The sequence below is a fragment of the Crotalus tigris genome, unplaced genomic scaffold (genome assembly GCF_016545835.1).
Source record: "Crotalus tigris isolate CLP2741 ecotype Arizona unplaced genomic scaffold, ASM1654583v1 scf7180000019007.31208882:3723066, whole genome shotgun sequence".
NCBI classification, from domain to species: Eukaryota; Metazoa; Chordata; class Lepidosauria; order Squamata; family Viperidae; genus Crotalus; species Crotalus tigris.
The window spans coordinates 3,224,177-3,243,229 of record NW_024097321.1 but is presented as its reverse complement, the minus strand read 5'-3'; the positions used below and the strand labels follow the sequence as shown (position 1 = coordinate 3,243,229).

General features: G+C 37.9%; 1 protein-coding gene across 8 annotated transcripts in view; it reads right to left on the bottom strand.

Annotated features, from left to right (window-relative positions):
- Positions 1-1,985: 1,985 nt before the first annotated feature.
- PNLDC1 (PARN like, ribonuclease domain containing 1) overlaps positions 1,986-19,053 on the bottom strand; it is a 31,867-nt gene continuing 14,799 nt past the window's right edge. For 6 of the 8 annotated variants that reach the window (XM_039358327.1, XM_039358331.1, XM_039358324.1 and 3 more), the window contains exons 10-19: positions 16,899-16,968; positions 16,072-16,157; positions 14,887-14,942; positions 13,603-13,667; positions 11,081-11,134; positions 8,981-9,023; positions 8,080-8,176; positions 4,933-5,108; positions 3,762-3,860; positions 1,986-2,179 (exon numbers count right to left, since the gene is read on the bottom strand). In XM_039358327.1, coding sequence (XP_039214261.1) covers positions 2,107-2,179; positions 3,762-3,860; positions 4,933-5,108; positions 8,080-8,176; positions 8,981-9,023; positions 11,081-11,134; positions 13,603-13,667; positions 14,887-14,942; positions 16,072-16,157; positions 16,899-16,968 — 819 coding nt within the window. In that variant the 3' untranslated portion in view covers positions 1,986-2,106. Of the gene's footprint in view, positions 2,180-3,761; positions 3,861-4,932; positions 5,109-8,079; positions 8,177-8,980; positions 9,024-11,080; positions 11,135-13,602; positions 13,668-14,886; positions 14,943-16,071; positions 16,158-16,898; positions 16,969-19,053 lie in introns of those variants that run through there. The other 2 variants (XM_039358326.1, XM_039358328.1) reach the window with 2 other exon arrangements.

Sequence of the window (19,053 nt, the reverse complement as noted above, 5' to 3'; positions counted from 1 at the left end):
AGGAGTACAGTAGGATCGTCGACACCTGATTTGTAATCCCATGGGTCCTGAATCCCATTCAGTTCAGAGGCCAGAAGGACCAATGGGAAGAAGACATAGCTCCTGGGGGTATCAAAGAGAACTGATTACATAAGTGTATTTTTAATACAATTTTACATACTGCCCCTATACCCAGTCTTGAGTTAATAAGACTGTTAAATTACACACACTTTATGTTCTGAATTATTGTCTCCTTTTTCTATGTTTCTTTTTGTATAGTTGTAATGCATTGTTACAAATATATTCACAGCAATTTTTTAAAAAAAATTCAAAGCAAGGACTTAAAAGTTTTACTATATATTTAGAAGGGGAAAAACTATTGTATTTCTAAACTAAATTATAGTCTTGCATTTTTCTTTATGCAAGGTGGGATGGTCTAGTTTTTGGATAAGCAACTTCATAAACTGACTTGGGCATATCCCTCTGCAGAAGGATAAACTGTTGCCATGTTAAGTTTAGGGTTTAGAAAATGCATTCAACCTACATAATCAGCACCTTAAAACATTCCTTCTCTACTTTGACCCTTTTACTCATAAGAAGTTAGAGACTGTGGCCTTTAGTTTGAGACACAATGACAGTGCTGTTCTAAAGATTATCCTTACTGTAGAGCAGTGTTTCTCAACCTTGACAATTTTAAGGCATGTGGACTTCAACTCCCAGAATTCCACAGCCAGCATTGCTGGCTGTGGAATTCTGGGAGTTGAAGTCCACATGCCTTAAAATTGTCAAGGTTGAGAAACACTGCTGTAGAGAGATCACTGGCACAGACTTGAAAAGAGGCATTTAGTGGCATCATCTTTTCCCCCGTTTTTTTATGAAGGATGTTTTTTTCCTTCTTGGTGGCAGAGATAGAAAACCATTTCTGAAGAAAAATGAATGAAGACCGGAATGAATGAAGAGTTGAGAGTGGACTAGAGATATCAATATCAACTTGTTTGGTTTTGTAAAATCAACAGTTCTCACAAATATCACAGTATTTATGTTGGATGAAACTAGGAAATGTCCATTTACCAAAACCAGATGTAAATCTTATTCAAAGCTATATGTAGCAGCTATGATGACTGATGGTTTAAGACTGCTTGTCCTGAGCATTGGAGTCTGAGCTCAGGGCTATACATTTGAGTTTAAAATAATTACAGGAATTTTTACTTTTTATCAACTATAAATAGAAAGAAAATAGCATCAGCAGCATAAACTTTTTCAAAAGCTTTCTCTTCACATTCAATGAGTTATTGAGAAGAAGGTTGAAATAGATTGTTAGTGAAATAGACTGTTTGTTCTTGGAGAAGAAATTAGGAAGTACAAAAAAAAATAGGGCCATGATAATAGCTGTTCTACATTTGGATGTATTCTGGGTCTTCTAGGACATTTTACAGCCTAGGACTGTAATACGTAATGCTATTTTTTTCCCCTATCCCAACTTTTCTGTATACAGAGCTTATCTTCTGAGATTCTTACCATGAAAGGTTAGCTGTATAGTGACTGAAGTGCCTTTTATGTTTCAAGCCTCAGCAAGAACTGCCTACTACTATGATTAACTTTTTGGTATCAAATAGAGTTATTCCACTTCTTCCAGAATTTAACATCTACTGTATTTGTGTAGTTTATACATTAAATTATTTTGGGTACTCTAGGTGAACTGCCCTGGAAGCTTCATATCCCCCTTGAAAAGATTGTATACAAGCAGCAAGCACAAAATATTTTGTGAAATACTTACGCTTTAAGAAAATCCGCCATATCTGTTCCATTACTCCAGTGTTTCCCAAACTTGACAATTTTAAGGCATGAGGATTTCAACTCCCAGAATTCTGGGAGTTGAAGTCCTCATGCCTTAAAATTGTCAAGTTTGGGAAACACCCCATTACTCCTTTCCATTCTTCTGTATTTTTTTTCATAATAAGGAAGTCTGCTTTTCACTGCATCCTATATGACCAAGTTCTCCTTTCCTATTCTTCTTTCCACATTAGGAACCACACAACTTTGGGATCATTGCAAAGTGTTTTAATCTATTATTGTACAGCTTACATTGAGAGAAAAAGAAACCAAGCATTTCTAGTGGATGAGCTGTTACACACGACAACTATAAGACCCTCCAAGCAAGAAAGCCAGCAGAGACCAAGAAGCCACAATGGCACATATTCTGAAAGGGCATAAAAATATAAACATAAATGCAATTTGTGCCGAACAACATCAAGAGTTAAAAAGTTTAGTTCTATCTGCCATAGATTCAGTTTCACTCGACTTTTATCATTCAAAATGGGCAACTTAATTACAAGGGCATTACGCAATGGTTTAGATCAACGGTTCTCAACCTATGGGTCGCGACCCCATTTGGGGTCGATCGACCATTTCTCGGGGGTCGCCAAACAAGGCGATCCGCCATTTTTCCCCCTCAGGGGGGGCGCTGCGCATGCGCGCTGCGCATGGGGGCGGCACCGCGCATGCGCGGCACGTTTGTGTGACGGGGGTCGTCGTCACACAAACGTTGAGAACCATTGGTTTAGATATTCCATGCTTTAGTTATTGTATAAAATCAGATAATTCCCAAAGCAGCTTATAGCATAAAAATCTTTCAAATATATTAAGTCACATTAAGTAAGCAATTTTAAATAAAGCCAGTTATAATGGAATACAGTATCCAGTTAACACAATCCTGTTAATCCTGAGAATCTTTCTCAGATTCTCTACTTGCTCAGTCTTTGTCTTCACTACTTGAAGTAGCAAAATAAAATGAATACACATATAAAAAGAGTTCATGACCTATATCTGCCGTCTTCAAGCAGATTCTTCCAAGTATGTTGGAATACAGCTCATCTCAGCCTCGGCCTGTGTGACTGTGGAGGCCAGAGATGATGAGAACCGCGTTTCTTACTCCAGAGCAAATATGGCTTTATATTCATTGACCCATTAGAACAGTGTTTCCCAAACTTGACAATTTTAAGGCATGTGGACTTCAACTCCCAGAATTCCACAGCCAGCATTGCTGGCTGTGGAATTCTGGGAGTTGAAGTCCTCATGCCTTAAAATTGTCAAGTTTGGGAAACACTGCATTAGAAAGTGGCTGGAACCATGCTTAAGAGTGCATTATCAATAAAGCTTAAAATAAATTCTGCACTCTTTCAACCCTGATTCTGTTCTACCTTCCCGTGGCTTTAAGCACTGTATTTCATTGAGGCTAAGGACTGACAGGTTTTACACTGGTAAGATCCCAACTGTATTCCACAAACAGTGCAATTTGAAGATGGAAGTGTTTTTGATATATCAATTTAACATCTTGAATAATTAAGCCCCTAAATGATGCTATCCAGGATGGAAACTTAACAGTTACCCATAGTTTGAGAATTATCTCATAAGTTCCAGCTGGCAGAAAAGGCAATTGGGGAAGTGTATGTCATATAGTGTACGTAGCTGTTCTGTCTCCAATGGGATGCACCGCTGAGAATGTGAATCTGGGCGATGCTCAATAAGCTTTTAATCATTCATATTTTGAAGATTGATGCTTGACCAATAGAGAGCAGTGGAAAGTAATCATGCCAGACAAATGTGGCATACTTCTCTTGAAGAATGTACTTCCAGTTGAGCAGTTGCAGCCAGATGCAGAATGCAACAACTCAAGCAATTAAGCAAGGATAGATTTCTGCATTTCAACACCCAGACTGAATTCAGATAATTTTTTTGTAAATGGCCATTTCAAAAGGTAGCATAAAGTCAAGCTTACTTACTGTAGGAAGCTAGTCACTCGTGGAGAATGCTTCCAATGGTGATATACGGAAATCTGTAGGTTAGGATGGGCCTTATATGCTTTCAGAACTATCCTGATGCTGTAAGAATAATTTGAAGAGGAAACTCAGCTTGCTGGCTAATATACAGCAAAGAAGAATGCTTCATACAACCAAATAATAGCTTTGCTACCAAAAGAAGCAGGCACTAATCAATGTTGGGAAACTGTTGCCTCAGCTACTGTTCCTCTTGCCTACAAAATAAGTCCCACTCTTAGCCAGAAGAAGTCTACAGCCACCCAATTAACCTCCATGTAACCCTACCAAAACATGCTTGCTCACATTCTCACAGCGCATAGGGTTTATATGTTAGCCCTTTGTCTTGAGGAAAAGAAGACTCCACCTTTCTTTCCCTCAAGCTTCCACTTTTTCCTTTTTAATTGTTCTTTCTAGGCCAAAGCAAAAGACCAAGAGGAACAAACCCACAGCAATTTCTCGTCTTCTCTCGCAAAACATCACATTTCCTTTAAGCCCATCCTCATTTCCCTGTTTTGTTTTTAGGATTAAAATTAAAAGCCCAAGCAGGGCACTAGCATATACGGTAATATGCTTGGTTTAGTTTGGCCTTAACAGATTTATGAACCTGTCCATTCTGGCACATAAGCCATGGTTTCCTCAACCAATCTTTAAACCACTGACGAAGGAGGAAACAGCTGCAAAAGAAAGACTCAGAATTGTTGAGAAATTATCAATAATGTGTTCTTATTCTTTGAAGCTGGAATCTGAACTATTTAAATTTTTAGATAAGTTCCAGATAGTACATAAGTAGAAAGTGAGAGTATTTAAAGAAAACCAAAATATAAGGACAATAGTCCTAAGACGTTTGAGCATGTAAAGACAATTTTAAGATTTATCCATCTTTCAAATATGTTTGACAGGTTAATTCTCATATTGTTTAGGAATAAAGAAAATATTACTCATAAAATCATAAAGTTAGAAAGGATCTTAGAAATTATCTAATTCAACTTCATGATCCACTAGAGCCTCACTGGCAGATCCAACTCTGAAAATCCGTATCAAAAGTGAACATACAGTGGCAGCCTGCTGCATCGGCTGATAGCCCACACAGTCAGAAAGTTGCAGATTCAGGGGCAATTGGATTTTAATCACATACTCTTTAAAATTATTGGCGAGCAGGAGAAACTGGTTCACTCTTAGCCGACAGACATCAAACCTACAGAAAGTCCTCAACTCTTGATGAATCTGCTCTTCAGTTACCCCATGCCACCCCTTCACAGTGGCTAATAGGAGGGGGGGACGTGTTGTCAGGTCATCCAGGCCAGAAAAATTCTGAGGAAATAATAAATTTTCAGTTGTTGAGAGCATCAGAAAGATGTTTCAAACTATGAATTGAAATATTATGGCATTTTATACAAAAGAGATACACACCCGGTGTGGTGATCGGAACTTACAATTAATGTAAATATTTTTTTAAAAAGCTATGAGCATATCCTTTAAATGCTATCTTGCTTATTAAATATACTAATAACATTTTGATGGCAAAAATCTAAGTCCAGTTGACCTTGGCTGATCTAAAGGAAATGCTGGTCAATACTTGCATGGAAAACAAGTAGGAAATTCCAGAGCTACAGATTAGAAAGGGACATTAAAAAAAAAAAAACATTTGGGAGAAGGTAATACTGTAATGAACCATTTCTCGTGTCATTTGTACTTAACGGAGCCTGGGAATACAGAGGAGCCATCAAGGCAATAAAGGGAGGAAGCAAAGCCATTAGAGAAGAGATTCTGGAGTCCAGGGAAAGGGGAGAATTGTGAGAAACCAACTCAAAGTAACCAGCTTTCTTTTTTTGCCCATCTTAAGGGACACGTAACTCTGGGCATCTCACAACAAAAGTAAAAATAAATAAATAAATAAATAAATAAATATTAAACCACAAGGAAAAACCTGGCACTTCAGCCATTCTCCTCCAATGCAACTAGGTATTACAACTAGGTGTAAGTTGATCTGGAGAATTACTTTGGCAAGCTTTCAAGGTTAGCCGACTGGCATTAAAAATCTCTCCAGAAATCCAGGTGGTGCTTGTTTTTTAAGCTTGGTAGCTTCAGAGGGATGGGCAATATTGCTGCAAAATAAATTGCATGGCCTGATCCAGAAAGCCACCAAGAACTGAGTACAATTCAAAGGCATCATGCCATCACATACTGCAACAGTTGGAAAAGATCTTGAAGATAAGCTATTCTGACTCCCTGCCCTGGGGTTTCTACTACTAAAGCAGAATCTTTAGTCTCTTCAATAATGCTACATGGTTGGGAATCCTGGATTTGATATTCAGCATAGCTAAAAACACATACTTGGCAGACTGTAGTCCTGAAAACATGAAATGTACATGTGAAACAATTACATTTATTAAGACTCAATGCTCTTGGAATATAAGCTCAATAGGGGGCTATCATATGAATTTTTAAAGGAAATTTGCTTTTAGAGATAAATAATGACTAATCACATGAGTCTGTAATTAAGGATGGCAATGTAGCATCGGTATATTTCCCACTGAATTCCAGACTGTAATTAGATCCTTTCCATTTTTAAAAAAGTTACATAATGGAGTTGGTTAAGATATTTAAATACTGAGACCTCACAGCAAGACAGGAGTCTTCTGTCATCACTACCCTTTTTTCCTTCACATATTGTATCAAAGGAAACAGTATACTGTTGCATGCTGAACTTCTGTCCAGCCACATTAAAACTCAAAAACAAAGAGTGAGTGGAGGGAAAAAACTAACCTCCGTGACAAGAGGGTGGGAGGATAAAAATGACAAAGAAAACAGTGAGAAGGTTAAAAAAAAAACCTGCATGCTGCTTAGATGCCCATATTTAGAGAAAACAGAATGTTGTCAACATTGGAAATTAATGATGTTCCTAAACTTCATGATAAGTCTATTTTAGGTGGGTCCCTGGAAACACATTTACTCAAAAGACCCTGGAGATTAAATCAGATATATTTGAGATGAAGAATGTTTCTGTATGCATAAGGACTAGGGCAAAATGTTTAGTCAAATGTTGCAAACTAGGACATGTAGTCAACTACCTTTATTATTGTGCTGATGATGATTATTAATCAGAAAAGCTGGACATTTACTTCCTTCCTATGATATGAACAACATGTATGCTGCCCATAACACTATCTTAATAAATGATCCTGTTTTGCCTCCTTGCCTATATAGGGAGAAAGAGAAAAAAGCAGGGGAAGAGAGAGAGAGATCCTCAATTTCACAATTCCTCCCATAACAGACACAAGCTCTGTAAGGTAAAAGGTAGGCTCCTCTGGCTACAAAAATCATGTTTCTTCACTACCCAATAGAAAAAGGGGGAGTGCGAGAGAAATTTGGTATAAGCCAGTGATTCTCAACCTTTCTAATGCCGTGACCCCATAATACAGTTCCCCATTGTTGTGGCCACCAATAAGAGGGAGTAGGACAGCTAGGGAAAAAGGGAAAAAATGGCGGACAGCATGGTTTGGTGACCCCCGTGAAATGATCATTCGACCCCAAATGGGGTCCCAACCCACAGGTTGAGAACCACTGGTATAAGCAATTGGTGATGTGGAGAAGTAATTGTTTTAATGTTTCTTTTTTCAAATTCTGCATTTAAACATCCCAGCCTTTCACTGTGTAGCTATTACAAGCCTCCTGCCCCCAAACTACATCTCCCTGAGGCCCACTACATAAGCCAGGGAGGGGGAACTATGACCCTTTTACAATCTGTGAACTTCAATTCCTAGAATTCCTGCGCCAACATGGCTGGCTTGGGAATTCTGGGAGTTGAAGTTCACAGACCGTAAAAGGGCCATAGTTCCCCACCCGTCATAGACCAATCCCTTAGGATTTTGGTAGATGACGGAGGAGCAGCCTTTTTCTGTCTGGGATAGAGGGTGACCATAACTCAGCCTTTGTACTCTGACTGAAGACTCACAGAGGACATTGCTTGTGATGCTGTAGCATCATTGTGGCAGCCAATCTAAAATAGAGGGACTTTTTGTTCTTTATTTATTTATTTATTTTGATTTTGAGATGGTTCTAAGGGACAAAATATGCAATCCAATTTGGGGATGGGAGGTGGGGGAATTTAAGGAATACAGTTAGTGCCTTAATGAAAGATTTACTACATCCATTACAAACCCCCTTCCCCAAAGAAACAGGGTTCAAATGGTTAGCCCTGCCCATTTCAAGGGAAATCTGAAGCTGCTCACCCCAACCTGCTAGCTTATCTCTTGTCATAACTGGCTGATTTCATACTCACAATTTTCTGAACTCCGCCTCGAATTAAGTTCACCTGATTCACATATGCAGCTAATACATCAACGTACTGAGAAAAAGTGGGTGTTGCTGTTTGATCACTAAAAGAAAAGAAATAAGGCGAGTTTTTAATAATTTTACAAAGTTGCATTGGAGAAAGATATCATGACTGCAGTGTATAAATGCCAAATTTCCATTTGGTGCTTTTTGTCCGGCTTAAAATGTTTGTTCTTTGAAAAAAAGGAAGAAAAATAGACAATTTGCACCTTTTTAGCCTAATAATCATCATATACAATAATCCAGTATGCCTTCTTCGGTTTCATTTTTTTTGTAGTTTTTGAATGATCAAATCCAAGCTTAATGCTTCTTTTTCAAACAAAACTACCTCCAACACTGTAACCTTTCCCATACACAAAAATTGCTCCATTTTTCTGTAACCTCAGCTGATTTATTCATGTCTTTTTTCCAAACCTACAATACCTACCAATTTTACCAGAAAAATACATATCATTTCATGTGTAGTACAAATATGGAGAAATTTATCCTTTATCCACAGCAACCAAACCTACTGAATTAACAAGCAATCCAAAATTCCAAGGCTGTCTCTTGAATAGTTTTCATTAATTCAAATCTTAAAAGTTACTTAGGATTTTTGTCTTCTGCCATAAAAGAAATTCCTTTAAACTTCCCTCAGTGCAGAATATGACATTTGGTGCTGTGAATTTTTTTAACCACTGTAAGTAATTTGGTGGGGTTAGCAAATGTAATCAGCTCTCTGATAATTCTGACTTTCAGAATATTTATCAATTATATAGATGTTCTTCAACTTTTAACATGAAACAGTATTCAGTAAAAAAATGTATTGCCATTCACATCTATCATTGAAAAGTCAAACTGTTACTTACCCAGTTTTTCTGCAAAGGAGCAAATGAGCTATTTTAAGAAGAACTAAAAGAAAGGATATATATACAGTTATACCCACTGTTAGTTACTATTAGTGCTATAAGTAAATGTGAAAACTGTTAAGTGAAAGAGAATGACCTTCCCCTACCATAGTTCATACAAAGTATTAAGAGCTTTGGAAGAGCTTTGGGCCTTTGGAAGAGGTACAGATTTGCTGGAGGTGACAAGGATTTGCCCATTCAGTCACTCAGAATTGAGCCTGTCTTGAGGGCACCCAACTAACTAGCCCTTCAAGTATTCCCAATTGCAACAACTACAGTAGTAAAAGTATGACTTGTTCCTTAGCTAAAAATTTACAAAGGGCTGAAATACGTACTCTTGCATGAGACACAAATAATTACTGTTTCATTTATTTAAAAAAAGTAGAGAAAGAATTATACAAGTGGTCTTTGCTAAATGAGCACTAATTCAGCAACCATTCAAAGTTAGTTATGACTGGACCTCAGAGTTATGGCTGTGCAATGCCTCTGCAGCTAAGAGATCACATAGCAAGAGCACTTGGACTTATATACGGCTTCATAGTGCTTTACAGCCCTAAGCAGTTTGCAGACTCAGCATATTGCTCCCAACAATCTGGGCTCTCGTTTTAACGACCTCAGAAGGATGGAAGGCTGAGTCAAACTTGAGCCGGTCAGGATCAAACTCCTGGCATTGGGCGGAGTCAGCCTGCAATACTGCATTCTAACCACTGCACCACATGGCTCCAAAATTTGTGTAGTCCAGGGGTAGGCAACCTTGGCTCTTTTATGACCTGTGGACTTCAACTCCCAGAATTCCTGAGCCAGCCTAGTTGGCTCAGGAATTCTGGGAGTTGAAGTCCACAAGATATCAAAGAGCCAAGGTTGCCTACTCCTGGTGTAGTCCATCCTTATTTCTGACTACAGCATGAACTTCAATTCTCCGTACTTACTTATCCCACTCCAACTGTAGCCTTTTGCCCACCCTGCCCTCCTCTGAAACCTACGCCTGCTGCCCCTCACTGCCACCTCCTTAAGTTCTGCTGCTGAGGCACACAAAGCATTGCAAAGGGCAGCAGCCGTCTCAACTGGAGAAGTGTGAGGTCTTTTCGTAAGAACAGTACAGCCCTCACTTCACCAAGCAAAGGGATTCCCAGAACTCCTGTACCATTGCTAAGTGGCGCAGTTAAGGGATGTTTCACCTAAGAAACTGTTTCAATTAGCAACAGAAATTCCAGTTCCAAGTAGGATAACTAAATGAGGACTGTCTGCAAATGGAAATCTGGATCTTACCAGTGGGGAATTTACTTTCAGAGGAAAAGCATAGAAATATATATATATATATATTTTAAAAAATGAGTTATCCATGGAATTTCACTAGCAACATATGAAAATTTACAGATTTTATATATTCATAAGCTATGAAGGTCAGGATCCAGACATCCTTCCTGTATCAACCTACATCTTAATAGAGCCATACATCCTTTATGAAGGCAAAAGCTGCAAAGCGAAAGCTCTAACTATGCTGAAGTTTCCCTTTCCGTAACAGAAAATTGGACAGAAGCTACTTGGTTGCATCTGAACAAGTGGACAGCATAATTCTATAAAGAGCTGTGGTGACACAGTGGTTAGAATGCAGGCTAATTCTGCCAACTGCCAGCAGTTCGAGTCTCACTGGCTCAAGGTTGACTCAGCCTTTCATCCTTCCAAAGTCAGTAAAATGAGGACCCAGATTGTTGGGGGCAATAGGCTGACTCTGTAAACTGCTTAGAGAGAGGGCTGTAAAAGCACTGTGGAGTGGTATATAAGTTTAAGTGCTATTGCTATTGCTATAACCAGGGCTTTTTTCCTCATAGAATGCCCAGAACAGAGTTCCGGCATCTTTTTTGGATGGAACCTTATAGGGTAGGCAAGGCGGGCTGTATGAAGTGTGTGAGTTCCGGCACCTTTTTTTTTTTTTAACAAAAACAGCACTGGCTATAACTATAAAGCCACCAGTTTTCCATCCCTTGGTTAGTCCATATCTGGAATTGGACAAAGTCTAAAAAAAGGAATACATCAGATTCTTAAAGATAAAGCACATACCTGCTCCACAGAGGAATGCATCATAGGCAGCCTCATGAGGACACTTATTTGTAGCTGAAAGGTTTTAAATGCAGAGAAAAGGTAAAGCTTCCCTGATAGTTTCCTGACGCTTTATTACATGAACAATCTAAAGTTTTCTTTTTAACTTTTCTATTGTTATTCTCATCCTACTTTTAAAAAAACATTAAAAAAATGTTGACCCAGTGGTTAAAATACAGTATTGCAGCCTAATTCTGCATTCCACTGCCAGGAGTTCAATTCTGATGGCTCAAGGTTGACTCAGCCTTCCATCCATCTGTGGTCAGTACAATGAGAACCCAGATTCTTGGGGGCAATATGCAGATGTTGTAAAAATGCCCAGAAAACGCTATAAACCACTATGGGCTGGAATATAAGTCTAAGTGATATTGCTATTGCTACACAAGAATTTTATTACAATCTAAAATCAGGATCCAAGATCATATCCTCCACTGGCAGTTTGGTTTGGTGCTTAATAATCAGGCAATATTCTGGACTTCCAGAAGAAGAAATGGCAGACAGAAGATGGTTCTGTTAAAAGGGGACCAATGCAAAGTGAAGATCTGTCAAGTTGATCAGCTCTCTGAAACCTCTTCAAAACAAGGAATTGACTTGAGATCACCAGCAAGAGCTGCAGACAGCTACTCCTTTTGAGAAGACCTCAAAAGATCAATCTGGTGGGTTTTAGAGCTCTGAGAGACAAGGGAATAGCCATCTTGTTCAAATCACAGACAGTGTCTTTGAAAAGAAGCAAAAGAAGGCATACTTCCTTTTCTAATCACTTTCAGAAATTGTTTATTAGCTGCTTTTCAAGTATTAGAAACCTTAGAATCAACGAATTTGATACCATCAGGTGACTTTTCTTTTATCCTTAGCAAAAGAAAGTTTTAACTACAAGTTTAAGAACTTAAAAAAATAATAAACAGCCAAACAAGTGATTGTAACTTTGAATTTAAAAAGTCACAAAAGGACTAAGGGCCCAGATATATTTGAAAAAAAGTTTTAGAATTAATTGTAAAGCATCTTTCTCAGGAAAAAATGCTTTTGTTTTGATTTTTTTTAAAATAAGATTTTAAAAATTGGATACTAGAGGAAACTAAAGATTACCAGTAAAGGAGAACACAAACTCGACTTACAATTACAGGATGAAGTGAAATAGTCTAGCATCAGACATACTGAAGGATATTTTTTAAAAATTGACTTAGAAATTAATATTAATAGTGTCAACAGAGACATCTGCCTTGAAGGAGAGGTCATGTCTAAAAGATGTTATGAAGGAGGAACAGGTTTTATCTGAGAAGAGCAACATTGAGTTAAAAGTGGATTTACAAATGACAGGCTACAAGAATGACATGGAAAAAGATGTTACACTAGACATAAAAGAAGCCGGCTGATATTTTAATAATTAGAAAGGATATATGAACTATAAACTAAGAGTAACCAGAATAATTTCTCTACTATGGATTTACAAAAAAAAAAATCTTGTGACAAGGGATAAAGAAAAAAATGAAAAGAAACAATGTTTTGCAAAATTATTTGAATGGACTAAAGAGTAAGGTTGTTAGAACTGAAAGTAAGGAATATAAAGTTGGTTTATTTGGTTAAAGTAAAGTTTATAAATGTAATTCACGGAGTAAAAATGGTTAAAAGATTAAAAAAGAAATGTTGATAAACAAATCTATAAATAATAAAGGGAAGAAAAGATTTGTTATATTTAAGAGGCGGTGATAAACTACTAAAAGTATTCATATTTGTTGTGATAAAAGTGGAAAGTCACTTCTTTATAAGTTTTTCTTTTTCTTTACTGTATTTTTACTTCTTTGCTTTTCTATTTTTCATTTTCCTTTCTTTTCTGTGTATTCTACTTTTTATTCTTTGTTTAGTTTTTTTTTACTTTTATAATTATAATCTTTAATAAAACTATTATTTAAAAAAGAGAAAGCAGCTAATAGTCACACTCTATTAAGTTGACCTTGCTATTCCTTACAGATAAGGAATAAGACAGCAACAGAACGGATAACTCTGTAAAGAGCTGAGGTGGCGCAGCAGTTAGGGTGCAGTACTGCAGGCCACTTTAGCTGACTGTGTTCAGCAGGTCAGCGGTTCAAATCTCACCGGCTCAAGGTTGACTCAGGCTTCCATCCTTCAGGGGTAGGTAAAATGAGGACCCAGATTGTTGGGGGAAATGTAAATATATATATACATTGCTTACTGGTGTACACCGCTTAGAGAGTGCTTGCACTTAAAGCAGTATATAAGTCTCATAAATAAATAAATAAATAAATAAACAAAGGGATAGCCGATACTCCCTTTCAAAGCATTCCTGAGTGTCTCTCCTGCAATGAAGCCAACTGAACAGTGTGACAGCTCTCAAATTTATGCCTATTAATATGATCTTTTCTTCAAGACTATGAAAAATCTCTTCAAACCAAGCAAAGGACATTATTTAGATTTACCAGTGATAATGGTTACCTGGTAAGAGTTTCATTCCAAACCAGACATACCGTATCTGAGGCAATCATCTGAGTGAAAGATCTCTGGACAAATCTGGTCTGTTGGACTCACAACACTGTTAAGAGGGAGAAATAATTTTTAGTCCCTGCATGTTTCTTTCTAACAATACTAATAATCTTCATTATCTGGCTTTTCTTCAAAAAAAACTAGGTGGACTTTTTTTTTATAAAATGAAGCAAGGAAAGACCAGTTGAATGAGTGAATGTATAGTATATGTGTATCCATTCTGCTAATGTTTTATTGTAGGGGTAAGAAACAGAATCAGGCCTAAAGACTCGCCCTCCTTTCCCCCAATGGTTGGGACAACATTTTAAGTTGGGCTTTGGGGAAGGCATCTGTCTCCCAATGAAATTCTACTGCTGCACAATCGCAACTTTCTTTTCTTTTCATGAGGGGTTCAATCCCTTCCTTTCTTCTCTCCTCTTCCACTTCCACTCATATGACTCCTTTGAAACAGAGAAATTGAGTGGGACTAGAATTTCTAGAATAGGCCTTCAGTGGTCAGATGTAAAGAACTCATACCACTATTTTATACTCTCCTGTAACTTCTTAACCACACCATTTATATAAACTTTCTATTATTAGAAACTATGCATATGTCAATCCTATAAAGTAGACCAGAATAAGAAACAAGCACTATGTAGGCCTAAAACTACTTTTGACTACAGGTCAAAATTGACTACAGCAGGGTTTACTGGCTGAGGAATTCTGGGAGTTGAAGTCCACAAGTCTTAAAGTTGCCAAGGTTGAGAACCCCTGGACTACAGTAACACAACCTTGCAAGTATGAACATGTTCTGCTCAATCCTATTTTGTCTATCATGTGAAGTTTGTGTGAGTGTCTGGACGGATGCCTGGCTGAGGTTTTATTGCCCCCAGCCCCCAAATCTAGGATCCTGCAACCTTTATCTCCATCAAGTATATATGTCTACAGTCTATAGATTTATGACCATGACATCAGCAAATTCTATAGATGGACTGACTTTAATGTTATCCTAAAATCTGCTGCTTGAAAGGACTACTTTACTGAGAACCACAAGACTTTTGGGCAAAACATTGGTTGTTTATTCCTCTTTCAAATGTCAAACTGAGCAACGTGCCATTTAGCTACGTCTAAATGAAGGAAATAGTGAAGATAGAGTACGAAAATAAAACACCATTTGATTCCTGGGGATTTTTACTAGAATTCAATGAAATGAAATAGTTATTAAGATTACTAATCATATATTTAGTGATAAAACAGGAAAGAGTTCAAGAAAGAGGCAAGTGGCTGACCTGCACAGCATTTCATACAACTCCAAAAGATAAGAAACTTGAGGAAACTGAAATTCCTGTGTTAAAGAGGGAAAAAAAGAAACAAAAAGCTTTTAGGTGCCATGGATATGAATCAATTGGCAAGACAGTAAGACTATGGAAGCCAGATGGAAGGTGTGAAACCCACTGGGTTTTGGAATTTTCTAATAATACTGTCCTCGGGGTCTTCCCCTTTTACCTTTGTTTTCCTATGAGGAAAATAAGATTATAACCCATTTTACTATTAAATTTCTATCCTCTAAACGCAAGACCCTTAAATAAGCTTGGAATTTACATGCCCCAGAACTGATTTAACGTATGTTTATACTAGTTCCTCTGAAAATACACCTCATCTTCATCAGCTATCCCTCCCAAAAACTGGAAACCTGAGAAAATAGGATCCTATGCTGAAACTCAAGAAAGGACAGCTCTACTCCTGCCTCTACAATGAGGATAAGTATTAACAATGATCTTAGCAGCCCACACTGTTGAGATCAGTGTGCGGAACTTACAAAGCTGCCCTCAAACTGGGGTATAAGCACTGTCACTCTGAGCCTGAGCCAGTGGTTACATGCTTCCAATTAATTTTCAAAAAAAGAAGTTTCTATTTACTCAGCCTTAAAGTATACAACTTTTAATAAATGCAATACTCAGGTTCCTCAGGAACCTATTAACACTTTCTTCAGGTTCCCACAGCACTGGGTTCAGAAAACATATGAGGAAAAGGATCAGAGGTCAGCAAGTCCTGCCATCTATTACTTCCACTTAACTCTGGGATCAGTGCTGAACAATGAAAAACAACAGACTTTCTTGCTTTTTATTAAAAGGGGGAAAGGACTATATGCTCATTTATTTGAATAAATTAAAATATTTAATTTGAAAGAAAATGTAATATATAAGTGACAGAGCTTGATCTATTTAGTCTAACAGTCCAGGACCATTCACTTTATGCCAACGGCACTTTATTGCCTCACGCAAGTGTGTGTTTTTTTTTTCAGCCTCAAACTAAGATACTTCAGCCATTTAATCTGGGAAATTAAGCATACTTTTAAAAACAAAAAACAAAACGGAAGAATTGAACTACAGTCCCTCACTTTGAGAGGAAGAAAGAATTGCAGATGAAAACAAGCTGGAACGTTTTTAATTGTGCTAGAGAATGACAATTACCTTCCACGTGGCTTTGGCAATGTTCTTCGTATCCAAAAGAACAGGAAACAGAAAGTGAAGGTTATCTTTGAATTCTTCATACTTTTCTGAAAATTGTTAAGTAAAAAAAATGGGAAAAGGAGGGAGAACAAATTACAAGTAGTCCTCGACTTACAATCAGTCGATTAATGACTGTTCAAAGTTACAAAGGAGCCCCCCTAAAGGAAATTATGACTTGGTTCTGAAATTCCAAAGGCTGCCCTCCATACGGCACATGGTCAGCAACCAGCCTGCATTTACTTCTAGTTTTCAGCAAAAAACATCCCACAGAACAGGGGTCCCCAACCTAGGCCGTGGACTGGCACTGGTCCGTAGCGCTCCAAGAACCAGTCCACACAAGCAAGCAGAGCCCATCCATACTCACGCAGGATCCAGGCAGCATGCAAAACCATGCCCCCCCCCCAGGCCATGGAAAAACCACCTTCCACAGAACCAGTCCCTGGCACCCAAAATATTGGGGGGGGGGTGCTGCCATATAGAACAATGGGTTCACTTAACAACTGTGATGATTTGTTTAAAAAAGGGTTGTAAAATTGGACTGGTCATGTGGGTGACCTGCTTTACGACCACCAAGACTTATGACCATAATGGGCAGACTCCATTATGGTTATAAATGGAGGACTATCTGTAATGCTGGCTTGTAAATTTATTAAGCTAATGTCTAATTAAACTTGCAAGAGACCAAACTGTACCAGTTCTTTTCTAATAGCAAAGATAAAGAGCAATTGCTTAGAGCTGAAAGAGGGATACAATAGATCCTATACGACTGTTATTCGAAATGGCTTTACCAGGAAGGGGTTTGTAAAATTTCTCATGTAGATAGAGGAGATCCATCAGCATGTTGTGTCCCACCAGCGGCTACAGAGAGCGGAAATAAAAACAAAACAAAGCAACACTCTGTAAGATTGTCAGTATATCATTGTGGTTCTGCACTGCTGCTTTAAAAACACTAAGTGCAATTTGCTTGCCAGGGCTATACTTTGTAAAGGGCAACTTTCCAGACCCAGGAACAGACTGATTGATTATGTGTGATCAAATTGGTGTCAGCTTTTAGAATTTTTTTTTCTAAAAACAAAAAAAAAGCATTTATTCAAAAGCAATGGGATACACTTTGCAGGCAAGCCTCTCTGCCTTGGAATACTTAGCAAGTGTGTAAGAGACATCCTATGTACAATCTTGCTGGATAGAAGAAGCTTCTAGTTTAGTTTTCCTTTTGCAAGCAGCTTTGACCTTGGAATATGCATTTGAAATCAGGAAGGCTCCCATCTTAAGCCTTACATTGCTACTGTATATAATTATATATTTGGAAATGCATTCAAATCAACTCCATCACAACTGAGAGATTGCTAGATATGTGACTTGGAGCCCATATATACTTATTATGAATGAGGTTTAAGGCATAAGAATTCTGTCTTTACCAGTGAATTAGGAAAAAAAGTGTTGTATTTACAGGTAGTCCTTGCTTATCAACTGCCTTGCACAAGCGATCAAAGTTACGACGGTGCTAAAAAATATTTTTTTTTGTAACCAATCCTTGCATCTACAATCGTTTCAGTGCCCTGTGGTCATGTGGTTACCATTCAGCTGCTCTGAAATTGGCATGACCATAATATGACCATAATATCCCTCAATCATGTGACCAGTACTCACATGTATTTTTGCTTCCAACAAGCAGGTAATGCAGAACATAAATAAAGCAACGGAAATAAAGCAAGTAACGCAGAACATAAATAAAAGAACATAAATAAAATCGTAAGTTGTGATCATGTGATTTTATGCTTAGCAACCACATTGCTTCACTTAATGACCAAAAGGGAAAATAAGGCTGAAAGCCCACTTGTGGTCATGAGATTTTCTGCTTCGTAACCACATTACGTAGCAACTGAGTGGCCAGTCCTAATTACAGGTAATGCTCAACTTAATAACATAATCAGGAGCAGAATTTCCATTGCTAATCAAGTGGGTGATTAAGTGAATCACACCCAGTGTTAGGACCTTGTTTGAAGGGTCCTTGGGGCTTTCTGCGTTTGGCTTGTTTCCTTCCTAGTTCATTACCCAAACTAGATAACATCATCCATGCTAGTCCAACCTTGATTGCAGTGGTTATTAAACAAATCACTGTACTTGTTAAGTGAATCGCACAGCCATTCAGCCAATCCAGCTTCTCCCATTGACTCTGCTGGTCAGATGCCAGCTGGCAAGGTTGCAAATGGTGGTCACATGACCCTGGGATGCTGCAGCCATCATAAATACCTGTTGGTTGCCAAGCGCCTGAATTTTGCTCATGGGACCATGGGGGGAGGAGTGCTGCGATGGTCATAAATCACTTTATCAGTGGTGTTGTGACTTTGAAATAAATGGTTGTAAGTCGAGGACTACTTATAATATCATAAACAGGTTAATCATTTGCCTTAACAATATGCAACTAATGATACTTGAAAATTGCCTGTAAAGTAAAAGTGTGTGCAAAGGAAGCCCCGGGGTTGCATTCAGCTCAAGAACACCAATCTTTCGGAATGACTTTAAAAGTTACTACCAAATTTTAATCTGATAGAAGGAAAAATAATTCCATAAAAAAACCCAGATCTATAGGCATGCAAAATTTAAATTAATTTTAAATGTAAATAAAAGAAACTTTAACTTTGTCCACCCTTTCTAGAGCCTGACCTTTGGAATACCGTGTAAAAGTCAATTGTAGGTTTTAGCCAGGAAAGCCTGTCCATTCCTGTTATAGTTTCATGTAACGACAATAATTTTGCACATCTTGGAAACACCATCGCTGGAGAATGTGGCAGTTTAACAATATATTCAAACTGAAAATTAATTTCCACAACCAAAACATGGGATCCAGCGATTTCACCAACAAGATTTCAAGGTTATTCTAAATCTTGTGGAATGTATGTGTCCTACACATGTGAATATAGGACAAACGCATCCTACTCA